This window comes from Lupinus angustifolius, chromosome LG19, assembly GCF_001865875.1.
Source record: "Lupinus angustifolius cultivar Tanjil chromosome LG19, LupAngTanjil_v1.0, whole genome shotgun sequence".
In the NCBI taxonomy this organism is placed as follows: domain Eukaryota; kingdom Viridiplantae; phylum Streptophyta; class Magnoliopsida; order Fabales; family Fabaceae; genus Lupinus; species Lupinus angustifolius.
The window spans coordinates 18,000,954-18,018,066 of NC_032027.1; the positions used below are offsets into that span (position 1 = coordinate 18,000,954).

Consider the following 17,113-nt stretch of genomic DNA (forward strand, 5'->3'; position numbering starts at 1 on the left):
CTTGAAATAACTATTCAATTTTATTATTTTGAACATAAAATCATATAATCCTAGATAAATATAATTAATATATTTCATTTTAAGTTGGATATTATAATAAATACAAAAATGATAACATGAAGTACATCGAATAAAAGACATTTTAATTCTCAAAAAATAAAAAATTAATACTTAATATTATAAAATAAGAATGCGGGTCGCCGAACACTCTAATAAAAATGAAAATAAATGAATTTAGGGTAAGAAAAAGGTAGAATTTAAGGCATGCATGCATTCTAAAAATAAATGTATTTGGACATAAAAAGGGTCTAAAGTGGATAGAGATTAGAATATATTAAAGTAGAAGAGAAGAAAATAAAAAAGTGATTATTTTAGAATTGAACAAAAAAACAAACACACCGTTTCACAATTTCAATTTCTCTCTGCTTCCAAAGCTTAACTCTACTCATCGCAACGCTTCTCTTTCAATTCATCCTCATCTTTTTATACGACGTCGTTTCACGATTCATCTATTTATTCATTTTTCGCTTTCTTCATGGCTGCCGGACTCGACTTACCGGAGGAAACAACTGCCGTAGGAAGAGGTATAGCGATGGAATTTCCAGTTGTGGACTCGCCGGCGAGGTTGCCTAACAGACTCCGGCGAAGGCTGTTAGAGACGGAGGGGAAATCATCGTCGCCGACTACGGTGGAGGAAATCGAAGCGAAGCTTCGTCATGCTCATCATCGGAGACAGGTGTATTTACGATTCTATACTAAAATCAGTGTTTTTGTTTTTGTTTGGTGAGAAACTTTGGGATTTTCACTTTCTTCTCTACATATTATTAAACACGTGTAATTAAATAATTAATTAGTTTATTAATATTATCTGGTTCATGTTGTGAAATAATTTTTTTAAACCCGTTTTTTGTGTGGAAGAAAATCCAATACTTGGATATTTATTCTATATTGACCTATTGGATTCTATTAGATTATATGGATTGATAAAAACGACAAAGTTTTCTCAATTGTGGGGACTAGAAATTAGGAGAAAAAAAGTTTTTTTTTTGTTGGGAATTTTTTATTTTTGGGTTATATGAAATTCAGTAGTTCGAGATTATTCTCTGTTGGATTCGATCATATTGATTAGACAAAGGATTATGAGGGAAAGAAAAATTTGGGGTTGTATAAAAATTTCAACCTTTTCAATTCATCTCTTGCTTTGTGTGCACGTTTTGTTCCTTTGTTAGGTAGGATAAGAGTAAATTCAATCTTTTCTATTCATGAGGCTCCCACTTATTGGGGTATGAGAATGGTAGATGTATATAAAATACTCCTCAAGTAGAGAGGTTGTTTCCGGGGTTAGGTAGGATAGGGGATGCTACTTTTTTATTCTGTGTTGGGATTTTGATTCTTACTCTTGGGATGTAACTTTTTGACATGGTTTGTTCTCTCTTTCTGATGACTTTTATTTGTTTAGTCTATGAATTGTGTAAGATTTTAACTTTTACTTCTTTATTTTGGTTCAATGGAAGGTACAAAGAAAAAGGATTTTTAATGGAGGTGAGGGAAGAAAAGTTAAAATAGTTTCCTCGTCTGGTTTGTTTAAACCTGAGGGGCAGGGAGGAAAAGTGAAATTTGTTTCTCCTCCCCTTTACTTCCCCTTCACTAAAAAATATTGTATCAAACATGGGATTTTAATAAAAACCATTCCCTCACTTATCTTGAATGAAACACAGCTTTTTTATTGTTTGGATGTCAAAATTATGCCTTTAGCATATATCATTAATATGGTTTCCTATCATTTTTTTTGGTTTTCCTGCTCATGTCTCATCAAAATTTTCAGTCTCTCGAGCATTTAGAAACAATAATAATGTTTGAGCACATCAGAAAAATTATCATTACCCTTCTCTTGACTGCCACAGATGTACTATGAGAGACTCTCAAGCAAGGCACGTGCAAAGCCTAGAAGCCCCTCACGGTGTTCATCTCAGGAGGAAGAGCTTGGTCAGCGACTAGAAGCAAAGCTGCAAGCAGCTGAACAGAAAAGGTAGGTTTTGAAATGGTGAATACTTTGGTTTTGGTTGTGTCTTGTAATCTTGTAACATTATGTCATTATGTGTTGCTTTGGTTAGTTTTGCTGGTTTCTCTGTCTTTTCTGATTATGATTAATTGGAAAAAAATTACTCCATTTATTTCTTAGCCAGTATTAGTTATGTTATATCCTTTTCTCGGAGAAGCTTATATAGTGTATAACCTTAACTATCATGTATATAAACTTGACTGACTATAAGGTATCCTAAACACCAACAACCAAGCCTTAGCCCCACTAGCTGGGGAGACTATTATGTATCCCATTTTCATTTTTATCGCAATTTAACATGATTTTAATCACAACTAAATATGTATTTTCATATTATTTGACTTATATTTATCGGTGTAGTTGAGATGATTTACTGTCTGCCTGATAGGTTGAGCCTTTTGACAAAGGCCCAGATGCGCTTGGCAAGGCTGGACAAATTGCGTCAAGCAGCAAAAACTGGAGTGCAAATGCGTTATGAGAATGAACGTGCGAAGCTTGGGACGAAGGTGGAATCACGTGTTCAGCAGGCAGAGGCTAATAGGATGCGTATCCTCAAGGCTTACAGACAAAGAAGGGCTTCTCTTAGAGAAAGATCATCTCAATCATTGATGAGAAGGATTGCTCGAGATAGCAAATACAAGGAGTGTGTACGTGCAGCAATTCACCAAAAACGAGTTGCTGCTGAAACAAAACGACTTAGGTTGCTGGAAGCTGAGAAGAAGAAGGCACATGCTCGAGTCTCACAGGTGAAGCATGTGGCGAAGTCTGTATCTCACCAGCGCGAGATTGAGAGAACGAAAAAGAAAGACCAGTTGGAAGATCGATTACAAAGGGTAATGTGTTAGCTTGAAGTTGTATTATTGTAGGGTTTCTGTTCACATCTTAAGTCTTAACTAGTAGCTTTAGTGGCGTTTGTTAATACTTAATACTCCAAATTTATGCTGATCAGGCAAGAAGGCAAAGAGCTGAATATCTCAGTCAGAGGGGAAGGCTGCATGGTTATGCACACGAGAACTGGTATAGAATATCAAATCAAGCAGAATATCTTTCTAGAAAACTAGCAAGGTTAGTTGCATTTCAGAACTACAATATTTTTGCTGCAACATTTGGATAGCTTTTCTTTTCTTTGGAGAGGTCTTGAAATATAAAATTTAAAATCTCAAGATGTTTGGTTCATATGTTGAGCTCAATTTGTACCTTTTAAAACTGAAGTACAGTGGATGTAATTACTCTTTTGGGTTGAAATAGAAATGTATGTGTTATTTGCTTTATACTAGAAATTACTACTAACAACATTAGCTTTTTTTAAGGTGCTGGAGGCGTTTCCTATCGCATGAGAGAACAACTTTTGCCTTGGCAAAGGCATATGACATGATTGGGATCAATGATGAATCTGTCAAGTCAATGCCGTTTGAACAGCTTGCTCTTCTGATTGAATCAGCTTCTACTATTCAGACTGTGAAAGCTTTAGTTGACCGGATTGAGACCCGCCTTAAAGTATATGCTACAGTTTCCCCTTCCAATTATTTGTCTAGCTTGGATAACATTGATCATCTTCTCCAACGAGTTGCTACCCCCAAGAAAAGGACTCCTAGGAGTTCCGTGAGAAGCAGAGGCGCAAGGAAAGTAGATTCAGTCAGTGATTCATTCAAGAGCTTATCTAAGTTATCACGGTATCCAGTGAGAATTGTTCTTTGTGCTTATATGATACTGGGTCATCCAGATGCTGTATTTAGTGGAATGGGAGAACGCGAGATTGCTCTTGCCAAGTCTGCACAAGAATTTGTTCGTATGTTTGAGCGTTTTATAAAGGTCATACTTTATGGGCCAATTTCTGATGAAGAGTCTGACTCCGAAGTTATTAAGCGTTATACCTTCAGATCTCAGCTTGCTGCTTTTGATAAAGCATGGTGCTCGTACTTGAATTGTTTTGTGTTATGGAAGGTTAAGGATGCTCGATCATTGGAGGATGATTTAGTTAGAGCAGCTTGCCAGCTTGAGGCTTCTATGATTCAAACTTGCAAGTTAACTCCTCAAGGAGCTGGTGACCATCTCACTCATGATATGAAAGCTATTCAGCATCAGGTAGTCCTCCATGTCAGTTGTTGTTGGTTTTCTTTTTGAATGGTTGCTATTATTTATGAATTTTTTTTTGTAACACAACGAAACATTAATGACTTCTTTTTGCATTTTTTAATGAAGGTCACTCAAGATCAGAAACTTTTGAGAGAAAAGGTGCAGCACCTGAGTGGAGATGCTGGAATTGAGCGTATGGAAAGCGCACTATCTGAAACTCGAGCTAGATACTTCAGAGTGGGGGATAATAACGAAAGCCCAGTGGGGTCTCCAATGACCCAGTCTATGCTTCTAAAAACTCCACTAATGGCTCAGTCTGTTTCTCCTACCCCAACTCCACTTCCTACTGTTGCCAGCTCGGGTGAAAGAAACATTTTAGATGAGAGCAATCATAAGACAAAACGAGTAGTTCGCTCCCTTTTTAAGGAGACCACCACTTCCCCTGGAGGGTCCAGCTTCTCTGTGTCTAGAACCAGCTCAGAAAATCAGCTGGCCTCTTACTCTGGAAAGATGGTAACAGAGAATGAAGTTCTTGTAAATGAATTTCTCCATGAGCATCACCGTAGTTTATCTGATGGCTTTGATGTAGATCAGATTCAAAACAGCATTGAGGTTAGTTTGTCTCGATGAGTTATTGCCAAAATTAGCCTATCAAACCGGTGTATATGTTTTAAAACTTGCTGAATACTGATGGGATATGTAATGAGTTCTGTTTCACTCACCTTTTCATCTTGCAGGGGAAAATAAAACAGACAATGGAGAAGGCCTTTTGGGATAGTATCATGGAATCTGTTAAGCAAGACCAGCCAAACTATGATCAGATTGTTCAGCTCATGAGAGAAGTTAGGGATGAAATTTGTGAGATGGCCCCACAAAGCTGGAAGGAGGAAATTTTTGCAGCCATTGATTTAGAAATTCTTTCTCAGGTAGTAGCAGCTATATTCTCTTCATGTTGCAGCCTGTGATGGCTGTTGGATGCATTTTTAGCATACCTCATAATTGTTTTGCTGATATTTATCTTTTCTGTGTATCTGAAGGTGCTGATATCGGGTAACCTGGATGTTGATTACCTTGGACAAATTCTAGAGTTTTCGCTGGTCAGTTTGCAGAAGCTATCAGCTCCAGCCAATGAGGAGATAATGAAGGCTACACACCGGAAACTATTTTCCGAGTTGAGTGAAATATGCCAATCTAAAGATGAGTCGAACAATGCATGTGTTATAGCCTTGGTGAAGGGTTTGCAATTTGTCCTTGAACAGATCCAGGTTTGTTTGCATAGACCTTTCCTTTGTTGTTTATCTTTGCTTAATTTTATCTCTCATTAAAACTTGTTTTACTTTTGTTTTTATATTATGTGACATGATCATAAATTATATTGACAGATTCTCAAGAAGGAGATAAGCAGAGCGCGCATAAGACTGATGGAGCCTTTGGTAAAGGGGCCTGCTGGCCTGGACTACCTTAGGAATGCGTTTGCTAAGAGATATGGATCTCCTTCTGATGCTAACACCTCCCTACCTTCAACGCTGAGATGGCTTTCATCTGTTTGGAATTGCAAAGATCAGGAGTGGGATGAACATGTGAGTTTATCCTCAGCATTGGTTGATAGTTCATCCCAAGAATTGCTTCCTTCAACTACTCTCAGAACTGGGGGAAATATTATGATCAAAACAATTGGAAGCAGTCAAAAGGCCTTATCTCCAGATGGTACAATTGCTACAGGCTCAATTTTTATTTTTTAGGCTTAAATATGTTTATCTCCTTCAAATATAGACAACTTCGGATTCAGTCCCCCAAATTTAGTTTTAGTTTTTAGTCCATACTTAAGGCAGACATTCATTTTAATACATGCTATGTTTTGTTGATCAGGTAATCAGCAGCATCAGCCAGAATGCAAAGGAGAACCAGTTGATTTGGCTGTGAGGCTTGGTTTGCTAAAATTAGTAAGTGGAATATCTGGTTTGACACAAGAAGATCTGCAAGAAACTTTATCCCTCAACTTCACTAGGCTGAGGTCTGTTCAAGCTCAAGTTCAGAAGATTGTTGTGATTTCTACTAGGTAACTAGAAGTGATTTAGGGCCTGTTTTTTAAGATTAAAAATAAGTGATTATGATATTCTGATTATTTTTATATTCTGATAAGTGATTTTGTTGGAATATATATATACACAATCTGTACATTATTATCATTCATTTGTATTAATTATATATTATCTCATTTTGGAATTTCAGCGTTCTTATATGCCGCCAGATTCTCCTGATTGAAAAAGCAGTAGATACTCCTACAGATCTGGACAACATGGTATCCAAGTGTGCTAGACAACTCTCCGATCTCTTAGACCGCGTCGAAGATGCAGATACCAAAGACATTGTGGAAGTGATTTGCAATTTGGCCGTAGTTGAAGGAGGAGAAGATGCAGTATTGAAACTTCAATCAATGAAGGAAGTGGCTGCCAGGATGCTAGGAAAGAGTTTGCAAGCCGGGGATGCTGTGTTCGAGAAGGTATTGAACGCTGTCTATTCAGCTTTACGTGGTGCTACGCTTGGGGGCCGCAGTCCCCATGGGAGAAGATTAGCAGAAATGGCTCTCCTGAAAATTGGAGCTGGTGTTCTGACTGAAAGGGTAGTGGAAGCTGCTGGTATTTTGATAGTGGTGGCAACTATATCAGTTAGTGTTCATGGGCCATGGTATAGACATTTGACTGATAACATTTAATGGAATTTGGTAGAGTACATAAATAATGGTAATAATAATAATAATATACACATTGTATATATAGCAGTGTATAAATTTATCAGCTGTGAATCTTAGGTTTGTGGAGATTGTAAGTAGTTGGTTTGATGTAACATACAAAAATGTATATAAGTATCTAAGCTCTTGTGTTATTTAAATTTATTAGTAATATTATGCTTAGCATTTGTGTACAAAACTGAATTACTTATATATAAAGAAACATGTCATTGATCTTATTCTTACGTTTCAAATTCTTACGCTTCAAATTTACTAAATATAACAATTAGTCACTACATGCCTGTCTTTATTATCTATAAAGGTCAATGGACATACGTGTAATTATATTTCTTCCATATGTATTTTTATGTTTGAAATAATTTAACAGAAATTAGAATGACAAAGTATGTGTCCCACACATTTAAAATATCTGAGCTTACTTGGTTTATGAAAAACAAATTCTCATTTATCATTTTATGTTTTCATTAATAATTAGGGGAGTACATCTTCTAACTCTTGTATCACTCCATGTTTAGGAATGGTTAATCTAAGTTAAAACTTTAATAATTAAATATATTTTTTATTACAAGCAGTGACACATTGAATGATATACTTTTTTGGATAGAAGATGTTCACCCAACAATTAACAACAATGAAAACAAAATTCAATGTTTCCTAAACAAACACTTGGAAAAAAAGAAGGAATTGCGTGATGCTCTAAATGAAATAGAAGGAAAAATAATACTTAGATTTACAAGTTATCTTCATTTGCCATTCGGATACAATTGTTAGATTATGGAGAGAAAAAATTGTGTTGTCGATTTGCATTTACAAGTTATCTTCCACTGTCCCAAGCCCCATAAATAAGTGCAACCTGATCCACCAAATTTCTATAGCAGAAGACACAAACTATGAAGAACAATGCACAATGCATGTATATAATAAGAACATGATCATCAGCATATATAACATTTGCACTCTTCCTTCACAAGTTATTTATATATCCATATTCTCAAAATCTAGTTCTTCATCAAGGCATCCATAGTCATTATTATCTACTTCCTCTTCCGAATCATATATCTCTGTCTTTTTATTTCGTCTCTTTACAGTCCTTTTCTTTGAACGGTCAGTACTATTCAGCAAGTCATTATCCTCGCCATTTGCCTCTGGTTCTTCAATCAACGGGCGTCTCCTTTTCGCAGAATCAACACTGCCTTTGCTGCCACTGCTGTTTTTATCCAACTTGTAATGTTCGCTTATGGTGTTTTCGATGGTTTCCAGTAATTGGTCCCCGTACTTGCTTACTTTAGCCCTATGTTAAACCAAAATGTTAATCAATGCAAATCCAGTAACCATGGGGCTTTCTGTTTAAGCTTAAAAAAGTGATTTTTAGATTTGTGTATGGTTAAAAAGGACAACATGGATCTTTACACAAAAGTATGAAACACTACCCGTGTTAATTAGAAATCTGATTACTGAGATTCTCAGTATTGAAAAACCCTCGCCCCAACATATATGCCCACATCTTATAACTTATAAGTGATGTTTTATACAGGAAAAGTGATTCTTGTAAGAATGAACTTACTTGCCAATTCCATTGATATCAAGGAGTTCTTCCATTGTTCTTGGTACTTTCTTGCTTATCTGCTGCAATGTAGCATTACTAAACAACAGAAACAGCAATTTACCAGATTAGTACATAAATACAGTCCTCATAGTCCACAACTACAATGAATACATGAACAATAAATAAATAAATAAATAAGTTGTTCATTGTATAGCAAGCAGAAGATGAAAATATTTTAAAACTTACCCAAATATGTGGTAAGCCATGACACCCTCTCCAGCTTCCTTAACAATAGCCGTCCGCAACTTCCGCAGAGCAGTGTATAACTTAGATGAAAGATCCTGCAGTACATTTCGATTTTAAAATTAATAATTAAAGGCAGTAGGAAATTTTAACAGCATAAGAGCTGAGGAAAAAACCATTTTATACCAAGTCCATTTCAGTTTGAGGCTGTGCAAGAGTGTCTACTCGTGGAGGATTCAACTTCCCAGATGTCAGAGAACCTTTAGCCGGAGTTACATCTGATTTCCCTGGCTTTGATGCTTTTGCTGAGGATGGGAATCTGTAAAAGTTAAGGACAACACTGAGTAGAATATAAACATATCGTGAACTTGAAAAAGAAGATACAGACAAGAATTGAAGTGAAATTCATGTCAAGATAAAGATATCTGAAGCTAACAGCATTGAACCCCTAGCCTTTTGTCAAGTGATATCATATTTACAAGAGGAGAAGGGAGCTTCATGAAAAAATTGCTTAATTGCTGAAAGAATTAGCACCCCAGAAAACAAGTTTAAGCAAGAAATAGCTTAATGAGATGGGCCAACCTCATATTAATTCCCTGCCCACCAAGGAAAAGATTACGGACCTTTGGCTCGTTTACCTGAAAAACAATTCAATGCATTAGACACTTATGCTTGTTAGAATCTAACTATGGAAAGTAACAGCAAGAAGTTACATCACTCGTCGAAGCACAATCAGTAAAATTGCAGCATAAAAACATATTAAAGTAGACTGAATCTTTTATACCTTCAATATTGATGACACTGATCCATAAACATCACTTTTCTTTACCTCCTCCTTAAGAAAATTCTCAACAACAAGATGATGCAATACACGGGAAGCCTCACCCTTAGATAGATGCTTCCCAGCACCATGAAGGCGAACAGTCTCATGCCTTTGTTTCTTAATCTAATTTTGATGTTAAAAGTACATGAAGATGATAAATACCTTAGATGTTAGAAGTACATAATGAAGAAAATAATGGCTTTTAAGAGCAAGACAATGTTGCAAAAAAGAAAGAGTAAAAACAAGCAAACAAGCATACCATTTGGCTTAAGGAACCACGATACACTTCTAGTACATGAGATGATGAGAACTTCTGTCCTGTTAACTTAACTAGTTCAACCTAAACAGAAGACAATCAAAAGGACTTGAATTGAGAAAAGGTGGATTCAAATATTACAAACTAATAAGACTCCATAATGTGGAGGGATGAAAAACAATATATAGATAGAAATTGCTTCCAAACCAATTGCTTTGCAGTCTCTGTGACATCCTTCTCAATGAAACTTGTGATCTTCAAACAATTATCACATGTTTTCTGACAGGTTGAAGAATCAAACTTCTCCCCAAAATGAACAAGCTGCAAAAGGCGCCGGCAATCGACATCATTTTCACAATAACTGACCTGTGACGGTTCAAGGCGAAGATTTCATACACAAAACCCATAAAAAATGATAATTAGTAATAGTATACTGATAGGTAATACATAAAATTCATAGTGCTTAAAAAATGAAAGCAGTACCATTCGCAAAAGATTTTCAGTGTTTGTTTCCAGTATCCGTCCTGAATTAGTAGTATTAGAACGACTGTATCCAGATGTCATGGTATTTTGCTCCATTACTCCTTGACTTATCATATGCTTAACTCGTATCTACAAATATACAAGATACAACTACGTTTAAGAAAATAAAGGAGGGAAGAAAAGGAAGGGCAGAATAGAATCTCAACCAAAACTATCACTTGTTTCGTACAATTTGGCAGTGATATGAATGCTAACTTAGATTCCAAGTACATGCAAATTCATATTCAAGGAGTAGTAGTGTTATACTTGATACTCACATAATCGCTGTAGCTATAATATAACACACAGGATGAATGCAGACCATCTCTGCCAGCTCGTCCACACTCCTGAAAGATAAAAGATAAGCATGCATGTAAGCTAACAGAACCAGAACCTATGCTGAAAACATATTTTGACATTATGCCAGTACCTGATGATAGCCTTCAATAGATTTTGGGAGGGAATGGTGGATAACAAAGCGGACATCAGGTTTGTTAATACCTAAAATACCAACTTTTAAATATCATTCCATTCAATTAACGGATGCAATAAGCAGTAGTAACGAAGCAAACTTACCCATTCCAAATGCCACCGTAGCACAAATTATATTGATCTCATCTTTGCTCCACTGCTTTTGTACATAGGCGCGTTGTGCAGGATCCATGCTACCATGATAAAAAGCAGATTTATGTCCACATTCCTGAACAGTGAACATAAGTACACAGTTTTATGTTAACTTCTAAATTTATGTTTCATTTAAAAGACATCAATCAGCTTGTAAAAAAATGGGCTGTGTGCAGAAAAATCACAAGAGTGCACTTATGGTTATCAGATACCAATATCAACAGGAGGGAGGGGGAAGCTAGATAATGACAGCCAACTCATGACATCAAATATTCAATCAACTATACAAATATAGAATTACAACAAAACAAACCTGTAATTTTTCAGAAACCTTTTCACAGTCCATTCGTGAAAGACAATAGATAATGCCACATTCATCAAAATGATTTTCTCTAATGAATTTGTCAATCTCCTCCAAACACTTTTTGGTCTTGGGGACAACAGAATACCTGCAGTGTTCAAAAGGAATCATTATTCATCCATTCATGGAGTAAGAAATTGTTGACCTTTGCTTAACACACCGTAAGTTTGGGCGATTAAAACTTTGCCGAAAAACAATGCAATTAACGAGACCAAGTGCTTGCACAACATCTTCTTTTACACTAGCTGTTGCTGTAGCTGTTAATGCTAAAACAGGAGTATTTGGAAACTTCTGTTTCAATATACCAAGTCCCTAGGAATAATAACAAAATCAGTTAAAATATAAACAGCATGCCATGTGATATTTTATTTAGGGATTGTTAACAAGTGCCCTAGGGGCACTGTTTAAGGAATACTAAAGAAGGAAAGTAGCCTTGGAAAACCAAATTCAACAATTGTTGATATGTGAAAACATCATTCTTCAAGACAAAGTTTCTTTTTCCTCTTCCTTAAACAATGCCCTTAGAGCACTTTTGTTGTTCCTTTTTATTCATTTAAAAAGTATAAGAACACCAACCTGGTAATCTGGCCTAAAGTCATGCCCCCATTGACTCACACAGTGAGCCTCATCAATTACAATCCTCGCAAGCAAGTCACGAATATGTAAACTCTCTAGCTGCCGCAGAAGAGCATCACTTCTGCAGTCCAACGGAAACAAGAGCTTTAAGGAAATGAAAATTATGATTCTTAAGTGAAAAAATGTGTACATCAAAAGAACAAAATGCCAGTGGAATAACAAATGGCACTTACCTGGCAACCTTTTCCGGTGTCACATATAACAACTTGTATTTACAATGATCAGAATTAAGTTCCCTAAGGATATCCTGCTGTTCAGTCCATTCCATATTGGCACTTAAGCAAGAAGCAGGTATATTTGCCTACATAGCCAAAGGAGTATTTAAGTGTGCATCCATTAGGGGGGAAACACAACAAAAATGAAAGCGAGATAAAAGCATTATCAGTACCTGCAATAGATGCATTATTTGATCTTGAATAAGGGACACAAGGGGAGAAATTACAAGTGTTATACCAGGACAAATAAGAGCTGGTAGCTGCAACAGAAGACAGTCCGAAATTGTAAGATTGCGGTAAATCTAAAAGCAACTTGTCTAGTACTGTAAAGGAAATTGATCTTGACTTAGTTGATGTGACATTCAGTGAAGAGAATATTGCAGTAAATTATAAACCTTTTAACAAATACTCTAAAGCATAATTCATAATACCACAGTTTCCTAAACAACTTAATACCTGTTATAAACATTTAAGATTAAAAGTGGAGAGAGAACCATCACTTAATCAAAGTAAAAGGTATATACAATCTAATGACAAAGGAAATAGACCATAAATCAAAAGGCGTTTGGAAAACTATATTACCTGATAGGTCAGACTCTTTCCTCCACCAGTGGGCATCAAAACAAAAACATCACATCCACTCATTGTTGCATTAATGACCTCCCTTTGATTGGGGCGGAATGAGTGATTTCCAAAAACTTTTTTATTATTAACCTGAAGACAACAAAACAAAATGATCATCATGAGTTACATATGCTGAAAAATTAAATGATTCAGTTAAATACCTCTAACTTCTTGGTCCAAGGAAAATCCAGGCTGCTCCAGCGTTTGTCTCCAGAACCTTCAATGTAATTAACTTCAATAATCTTTGGGATGAAGGCTTCCCTCTCCACTGGACCTGATGACATGCCATATGTATCTACGGTAGAGAATGAATGAAACTGGGATGATGATCCACATGTTCCATTACCCATATAAGCCGACTGGAATGATGACCCACATGTTCCGGTGCCAATATAAGCCTGGGCATCATATCCATTTGATCCACTACTGAGAAAAGTTTGCTGAGGTGTTTCATACATGGAATATTTAGGAGGTGCCATGGATGCAGAAAAATGTGACCTTTGTCTTTCTTCGTCAAGATTACTGGATTGAATATATTTTTCAAGCTGCTGAATTTGCTTATTCAGCTGTGACCTGGCATCAGCAACATGATATTATTTTTAACTTACAAACAGTATTCATTTTAAAAGGACTATGCAGCAGTAATTTTGTCCAAAAATAATTATGCAGCGTAGTAATTATTTAAAAGAAAAAGGTTATGATCTTGAAGCCATGAGCTGTCTCCATGTATTGTATGTTGTATATGTCAAAAATGAAAGTATCACAAAAAGGAAATAATTCCGAGGGAAAGGCACACCTATCTTGGCGAAGCTTTGCTACCTGCGCAGAGCTGAGGTTCTCACCATTGTCAAGCAGTTCATTTGATATAGCAATTAGGTTATCCTTCAATTCCTGCAAATGACTTGCTGCTTCAGGGCAAAGCCCTAACTGTATTGAGTTTCAGGATTAGGCATATCAATCCGACAAATGAACAGTGCTAACTCATAAAATAACAAAATATGTTTGATCATTACCTTGTAACCATGTATACAATCCAAGCACAACTCTGGCGGCAAAAAACTATCCTCCTTTCTAGCATCTTTATCAGCAGTTGGTGTAATAGGAGGAAACTTGGATATCGATGGCTGGGGAGTGCAAGTTGACTGATAGTTCTCCACTATTTGGTCAAGATCAATGTTCTGAAGGACAGTTAAAGTGCATAACATAAATGAAGAGAAGTTAGCATGTATATGGAGGTAAACGGTCTTAACTCTTGAGTAATAAAAAAAATTAAAATGAAAGGAGAACAGAATAGCTAAACTGACAATTAGGAATGAAAGGACATAATCAGAAAGAATAAAATTTCCAGACATCCTCACCAGTTTCTATATCACAAAAAAAAATTGGGCAAATTATGTTTCCTTATAGATGGGATAACTGAGGGTAAATTCATCAGCAGAGCAATGAAAACTGAACTAAAAAAACTCCTCATCAATGGCAATGCAACTAACAACTTATGTAAGACCTTCAATGTTACAATCAGTTCATTCAAACACAAAGCTACTTCGTACTATTCGACTTCTAACCTGCATGCCTTGTAAGAAAGGTCCAAGTGAGTTTGATGCATTCACATCAACCAAAATAGTGAACTAAATTACCTTGAATATGTCATCAACATCATCTGCTATGCATTTTGTGGACTCGTTGAGTTGTCTCGTGTACTTAATATGATTGTTCGGTGAACTATCCAAAACCCGAGAATTGTGATTAACGGCAGTTGGAGTTGTGGTGACAATGGGATGCCTAAGTTTTTCGCTCTCATAGGTTCCTTGGAAGGAATTTACTCTCTTGTTATCATGATGCCTAGGTGTAACTTTAACAGATTTCCCAGGTTGGACATAGTTCCTGCTAGAATTCTGTAGACTTGAAAGAGCAAACCAAGCCTGCTGGAAATTGTTTGGACAGAAGTCATTGCCAAACAATAGAAGTTTCAAATAAGAACATCTAACATTGATTTAAGTGATTCAAAACCAAAAGATAGTCAAATAAATGTCAACTTCAGCCTGATTAATCTGATTATAAGAGACAAAATCTTCATAAAGAGCAGGCAAGTTATTCCCCGAATATTTAGATCAGTGAAAAATGATTGACTACCACAGATGCAAAAACATATTTACTAATAACACAGCTGGGTAAAACTGCAAAAATGTTAATCCGGGAGAACAAAATGACAACAAATAACAAAAGCAACCGTGTTCATGTGGCAATATTACGACTATACCTTTTCAACTTGTGCTCTTTGAACATTTTGACTTTGTTGGAGTACAAACCTGAAAGAACTGATGCATTAGAGAGTAAATTGAAATTATAGTGGGACGCAGGAACATTAATCAAGTGATATACCAAATTCCACAGTAATAGGATTGTCAAAGTTAGCATAAGAAACATTGATTCTCCTAGAAATTATTCCTGCACTGACTACCAAAAAGTGGGCAAAAACATTCTAATCCAAGATGATAACTTTGAACTGGAGTATGCTTAAATCATCATCTAACATAACAGGCAACTGTGATAGATAAGTAAGCATTGTCTAAAAGAAGTAAATGTTAGACAGACACATGTTTATCTTGCAACTTCAATCGAACATCACTTCCCCCAACCACAACAGTATATTTACAAAAACAATAATGTCCCTTCTATGCCTAATTAATGTATGGAAATGAACAGATTGTGTCTTATTTTTTTGGTGTGCAGCAAGGGTGTCCCCTAGCCGATAGTAGGAGGCTGTTTCTTTTTTAGGCAAAAACATCACCGAAGTAGTTACAATCTCTTCCAAATAGAGCATTTTCCATATACTCGGATAGGGATCAAACTCTGCTCAATATACTGAAGGGACTCAAGTATTTACCAACTATGTTGGGCCTTGTTGTCTAATAAATATTTAAGACTCTCTTTCTCGAGTAACTAGCCGTAAAACATAGGCTATTGCACAAAAACAAACTTGTAGAGATGTAATTGGTGCAATAAAAGGCATACCTCCCACCATTTGGTTGTTGATATGAAGGGTTCTCTGCTGGCAAAGAGTAGATAAAATTGGACGTCAAGAACATTGCCTGGGTTGAAAAGTTTTCATGTGCATTTGCATGTTGCAACCAATTGAGCTTAGGAATTTTATCATTCGAATTAACACCCGCCGCTAAATTAGCTTCACTGTGAGCATTACAAGCCTTATGATTAGCCAATTATAAAATGGGACATTACACTAACTCTCTTAATTAAAATGAGTAACTAACTCTCTCTGGTTTCAAAAGCTAACAATTACTTCTCCTCCCCCAAGTGAGATAAGTGAAGTGATAACTGAATAACTTTTTAAACAAGAGGGGCACCAAGTGTAATAAAGCGAAAAACATAATTTCAGATTGTATTACAAAAGACTTAAATATGTTTTTAGTCCCTCAAAATATAGATAATTTTGATTTTACTCTACCAAAACTTTGTTGCTTTTCGATGTGTCAATACCACAATTGGTCAAGCCACCAATTAATATGACATTGTCTTTTAGTACTCGTAGATGATGTGTATTCGTGTCGCGGATTAGTATGACACATGTAATCATATGATTGTGTTAGTCACATCAATGACAGAACTAAAACAAAAAAGTAGATTATAATTAAAGCAAAAAACATGAATATATATTTGAGGGAGTAAAAACATAATTAAGAGAATATGGAAAGAAGCAATGAATTACGAGTACCGTTGGTGGCTCATTTGAGCAGCAGTGATAATGATGATGATGAAACAGCGCAGTTTGTTACTAGCATATCATCTGATAAACAAAATAAGATAATAAAACACATGTGTATAGAATTGAATATAAAAAGTGAAAACCCTAGAAAAGGGGGGTAAATGATGAAAAGGTAGCAACGATTGAGAGAGAGAGAGAGGGATACGTATGAATGTGAATGTGGTGGTGGGGGTGGTGGTGGAGTGGTGGTGATCGCCGCCGTGGTGGAATAGAGAGAGATAGGTGTATGGTGTTGTGGTTGAAAAGTGTTATTAGCAGTGGCGGGATATTTGATTTCTTCCCTCTTTTTCTCTTAATACCAATATTTCCTTTTCTTTGCACCTATCAATAATCATTCTTATTATTATTATTCTTTTATTTAAACCTATATTAACCTCATTTTTTTGGCATTATTATTCTACGCCCTCCATTGGAATTGGAGCTTAGTGAGTTTCTCTAGATCATTACCAGACTTTAATATGATTGGATTTTGGATTCAAAAATAAGATTTAATTGATATTTAAGATCGACTAATAGATAAATATGATTACATTCGACCCTCTTTATGGTCACTCATATATGTGTTTATTTAATTTTATACAAAATAATA

The 17,113-nt window shown here is 35.9% G+C and overlaps 2 protein-coding genes across 6 annotated transcripts; one reads left to right on the plus strand and one right to left on the minus strand.

Annotated features, from left to right (window-relative positions):
- LOC109334287 lies at positions 365 to 8,763 on the plus strand. Of its 4 annotated transcripts, XR_002106083.1 has the most exons (12): positions 365 to 736; positions 1,905 to 2,029; positions 2,451 to 2,895; positions 3,012 to 3,127; positions 3,373 to 4,147; positions 4,265 to 4,750; positions 4,876 to 5,064; positions 5,176 to 5,403; positions 5,521 to 5,860; positions 6,008 to 6,197; positions 6,371 to 6,922; positions 8,751 to 8,763. XR_002106083.1 is itself a non-coding variant. In XM_019569975.1 (11 exons), exons 1-11 carry the CDS (start codon positions 536 to 538, stop codon positions 6,852 to 6,854), a joined length of 3,579 nt encoding a protein of 1,192 aa, XP_019425520.1. In that variant the 5' UTR covers positions 366 to 535; the 3' UTR covers positions 6,855 to 7,055. The 4 variants fall into 4 exon arrangements, 3 of the variants coding, with proteins under 3 accessions (XP_019425520.1, XP_019425521.1, XP_019425522.1); XM_019569975.1 differs by lacking the exon at positions 8,751 to 8,763 and having other exon boundaries at positions 366 to 736; positions 6,371 to 7,055; XM_019569976.1 differs by lacking the exon at positions 8,751 to 8,763 and having other exon boundaries at positions 366 to 736; positions 5,521 to 5,845; positions 6,371 to 7,055.
- Positions 7,592 to 16,813, minus strand: LOC109334288 (ATP-dependent DNA helicase Q-like 4A). 2 transcript variants are annotated; one of them, XM_019569979.1, is made up of 27 exons: positions 16,670 to 16,813; positions 16,474 to 16,545; positions 15,756 to 15,929; positions 15,001 to 15,049; positions 14,378 to 14,662; positions 13,754 to 13,918; positions 13,537 to 13,667; positions 13,177 to 13,313; positions 12,902 to 13,137; positions 12,699 to 12,830; positions 12,290 to 12,376; positions 12,075 to 12,202; positions 11,842 to 11,962; positions 11,426 to 11,577; positions 11,218 to 11,353; positions 10,857 to 10,980; positions 10,711 to 10,781; positions 10,559 to 10,627; positions 10,242 to 10,370; positions 9,966 to 10,124; positions 9,762 to 9,842; positions 9,464 to 9,625; positions 9,262 to 9,317; positions 8,866 to 8,998; positions 8,683 to 8,777; positions 8,455 to 8,532; positions 7,592 to 8,181 (listed from the first exon to the last, which is right to left on the minus strand). In XM_019569979.1, the coding sequence occupies exons 2-27, from the start codon at positions 16,485 to 16,487 to the stop codon at positions 7,866 to 7,868; spliced, it is 3,420 nt and encodes a 1,139-aa protein (XP_019425524.1). In that variant the 5' UTR covers positions 16,488 to 16,545; positions 16,670 to 16,813; the 3' UTR covers positions 7,592 to 7,865. The 2 variants fall into 2 exon arrangements, with proteins under 2 accessions (XP_019425524.1, XP_019425523.1); XM_019569978.1 differs by having other exon boundaries at positions 12,902 to 13,313.

Excerpts from the sequence above, each read along its gene's own strand:
- LOC109334287 (XM_019569975.1), top strand. The coding sequence starts at position 536 with ATGGCTGCCGGACTCGACTTACCGGAGGAAACAACTGCCGTAGGAAGA. Across the intron at positions 5,861-6,007 it reads AGATGGTACAATTGCTACAG|GTAATCAGCAGCATCAGCCA; the intron begins GCTCAATTTTTA and ends TTTGTTGATCAG. Across the intron at positions 6,198-6,370 it reads ATTGTTGTGATTTCTACTAG|CGTTCTTATATGCCGCCAGA; the intron begins GTAACTAGAAGT and ends TTGGAATTTCAG.
- LOC109334288 (XM_019569978.1), bottom strand. Across the intron at positions 10,782-10,856 it reads TACGGTGGCATTTGGAATGG|GTATTAACAAACCTGATGTC; the intron begins GTAAGTTTGCTT and ends TTGGTATTTTAG. Across the intron at positions 10,371-10,558 it reads ATTATAGCTACAGCGATTAT|ATACGAGTTAAGCATATGAT; the intron begins GTGAGTATCAAG and ends GTATATTTGTAG.